This window comes from Echinops telfairi, unplaced genomic scaffold (assembly GCF_000313985.2).
Source record: "Echinops telfairi isolate 266 unplaced genomic scaffold, ASM31398v2 ScPeMD7_36;HRSCAF=134, whole genome shotgun sequence".
NCBI classification, from domain to species: domain Eukaryota; kingdom Metazoa; phylum Chordata; class Mammalia; order Afrosoricida; family Tenrecidae; genus Echinops; species Echinops telfairi.
Window position 1 is genome coordinate 3,862,955 of NW_022103934.1, and position 1,857 is coordinate 3,864,811.

Sequence of the window (1,857 nt, forward strand, 5' to 3'; positions counted from 1 at the left end):
TGGCTCCCGGGAAACCACAGGCCCACACACCAGGATCAGACCACGAGGACCCATCGGTTCAGTCCCTGGTGGTCAGAAGTCGACCACCAGGCCTTCCTTCCTGCTCTTAGCCTGGCAATGCTGCCGCGAGCCGCTCAGCATCGAGCTGATTCCAACGTTCGGCGACCCCCTCCCACCCCACCCGTGTGTTGTGCGGCAGTCAGTCCTGACCCAGGGCCTTCCTTGGCTCAAATCTTTGTGGAAGCAGTTTGCCGGGCCTTTCTTCTGTGAGTCTGCGGTGCGGGTTGAAACAGGGTGCCCTTCCGTTCATTGGTGGCACCTCCAGGTCCACGACGCTGTTGGGGTTAGGAGCCTTTGAGTGATCCCCGACCCACAGTGGCCCCAGGTACAGCCGAACCAGACTCTGCCCCGGCTCTGCCCCATCCTCCCAATTGTTCCGGTTGAGCCGGTGACGGCCGTCGCCCAGCTGGTCCATCTCCTGGAAGGCCTTCCTCTCTTTGTTCCAACAGCTCAGTTCTCTGCCCTCCAGGACAGGGCAGAACCGCCCCTGTGAGTTTCCGAGGCCAGGACTGTGCGGGAGAAGAAAGCCTCGATTTTCTCCCGGGGAGCAGGGAGCGGCTAGTGGTTTCAAACTGCTGACCTGGAGGCCCCGTTCGGAACCTACCACGCCTCTGGGGCTTGCGGTTCAAACAATAGGGCAGCGCAAAGATGTTCTCTCTCCCCTCTCGCAGCCTCACCGGGCTGTTTATCTCTGCCCATGGGCGCTGGCAAGCAGCTGCGTGGAATATACTCCCAGGCCTTTCTGCGTGTCGGTACTCGCACACCCCTAGGTTCGCGGGCACAAGGGGATCGCGGTGCAGGCCCAGCGATGCGCAATGCTTTTCCACGTGGAACAATGAACCCAGGGAATGTTCCAGCCTGGTAAATCGGTCCTTACCGCAGAGCCCGCCGCAGCCTGTGCGGCACCGAGCACGCCCTCCCACTGCTAAACAAGGTGCTGGTTGTGAGGCCAGGGCGTCTGCCGGCCCTACAGCACTTTTACAAGCAAGAGCAGCTGGCAATGGGGCTGGTGGGTGGCCGGGCGTGCCCTGCCCAGACCCCTCCGGGCACAGACGTCCTTGGCGGACCAGAGGCTGGACGTGGAAGGGCTGGTTCCACCACTCTCCTGCTGTGGGTGCTCTGAGTCTCAGGAGTGCCCTGTGACCCACGATAACTGGTGGGGTGAGGGTGCTACGCTGTCTTCTCTGCGGGGGGCAGATCACCGGGTGGGTTCAAGTGGCTGACCTTTAGATGGGCGGCCACGGCTTTACTGTCGCATGACCAGAGTGCCTCGGCTCCCAAGGGCCAGCACACTGACTTTTCTTGGCCCCCTCTCATCTGGCTCCCTTTCCCAACAGACTTTCAGTCATTGACACCCTGCCACCACCTGATGGTGGGATTACTCCCCCACATTCTCAGGCAGGACATGACCGTTTCTATCATTCTAAATAAGCATGTGTCCAGTGAAGGGGTGAAGAAGGCTTGGTGGCATAGTGGGTTATGTCTTTTGCCACTGCATGAAAAGTCAGCAGTTCGAAACCACCAGCTGCTCTTTAGGACAAAACCGCTTCGGTGAAGAGTTACAGTCTCACAGCAGGGTCACAAGGAAGGGAAGAGCCAGCCAGGGTGCAGTATAGCACCTATGAAACCCACAACGTTCCTCTAGTTCTTTAATGCTCCCCCTCCCAAACTCCCCATTCCCACGACTCTAGTTCTATCTTACAAAGCCGGTTACACCGGAGCATGTACACTGGGACAGATAAGAGGTCTCCCCCCACCAAAAAAAAAGAGGTCTCGACACACGGGATCCAGGACAGA

General features: G+C 59.0%; 1 protein-coding gene across 1 annotated transcript in view; it reads right to left on the reverse strand.

The window, feature by feature from the left end:
* CAMSAP3 (calmodulin regulated spectrin associated protein family member 3) overlaps positions 1 to 475 on the reverse strand; it is a 48,786-nt gene extending 48,311 nt beyond the window's left edge. Inside the window, exon 1 of the mRNA XM_045290309.1 lies at positions 320 to 475. Coding sequence (XP_045146244.1) covers positions 320 to 475 — 156 coding nt within the window. The remainder of the gene's footprint in view (positions 1 to 319) is intronic.
* Positions 476 to 1,857: the final 1,382 nt, after the last annotated feature.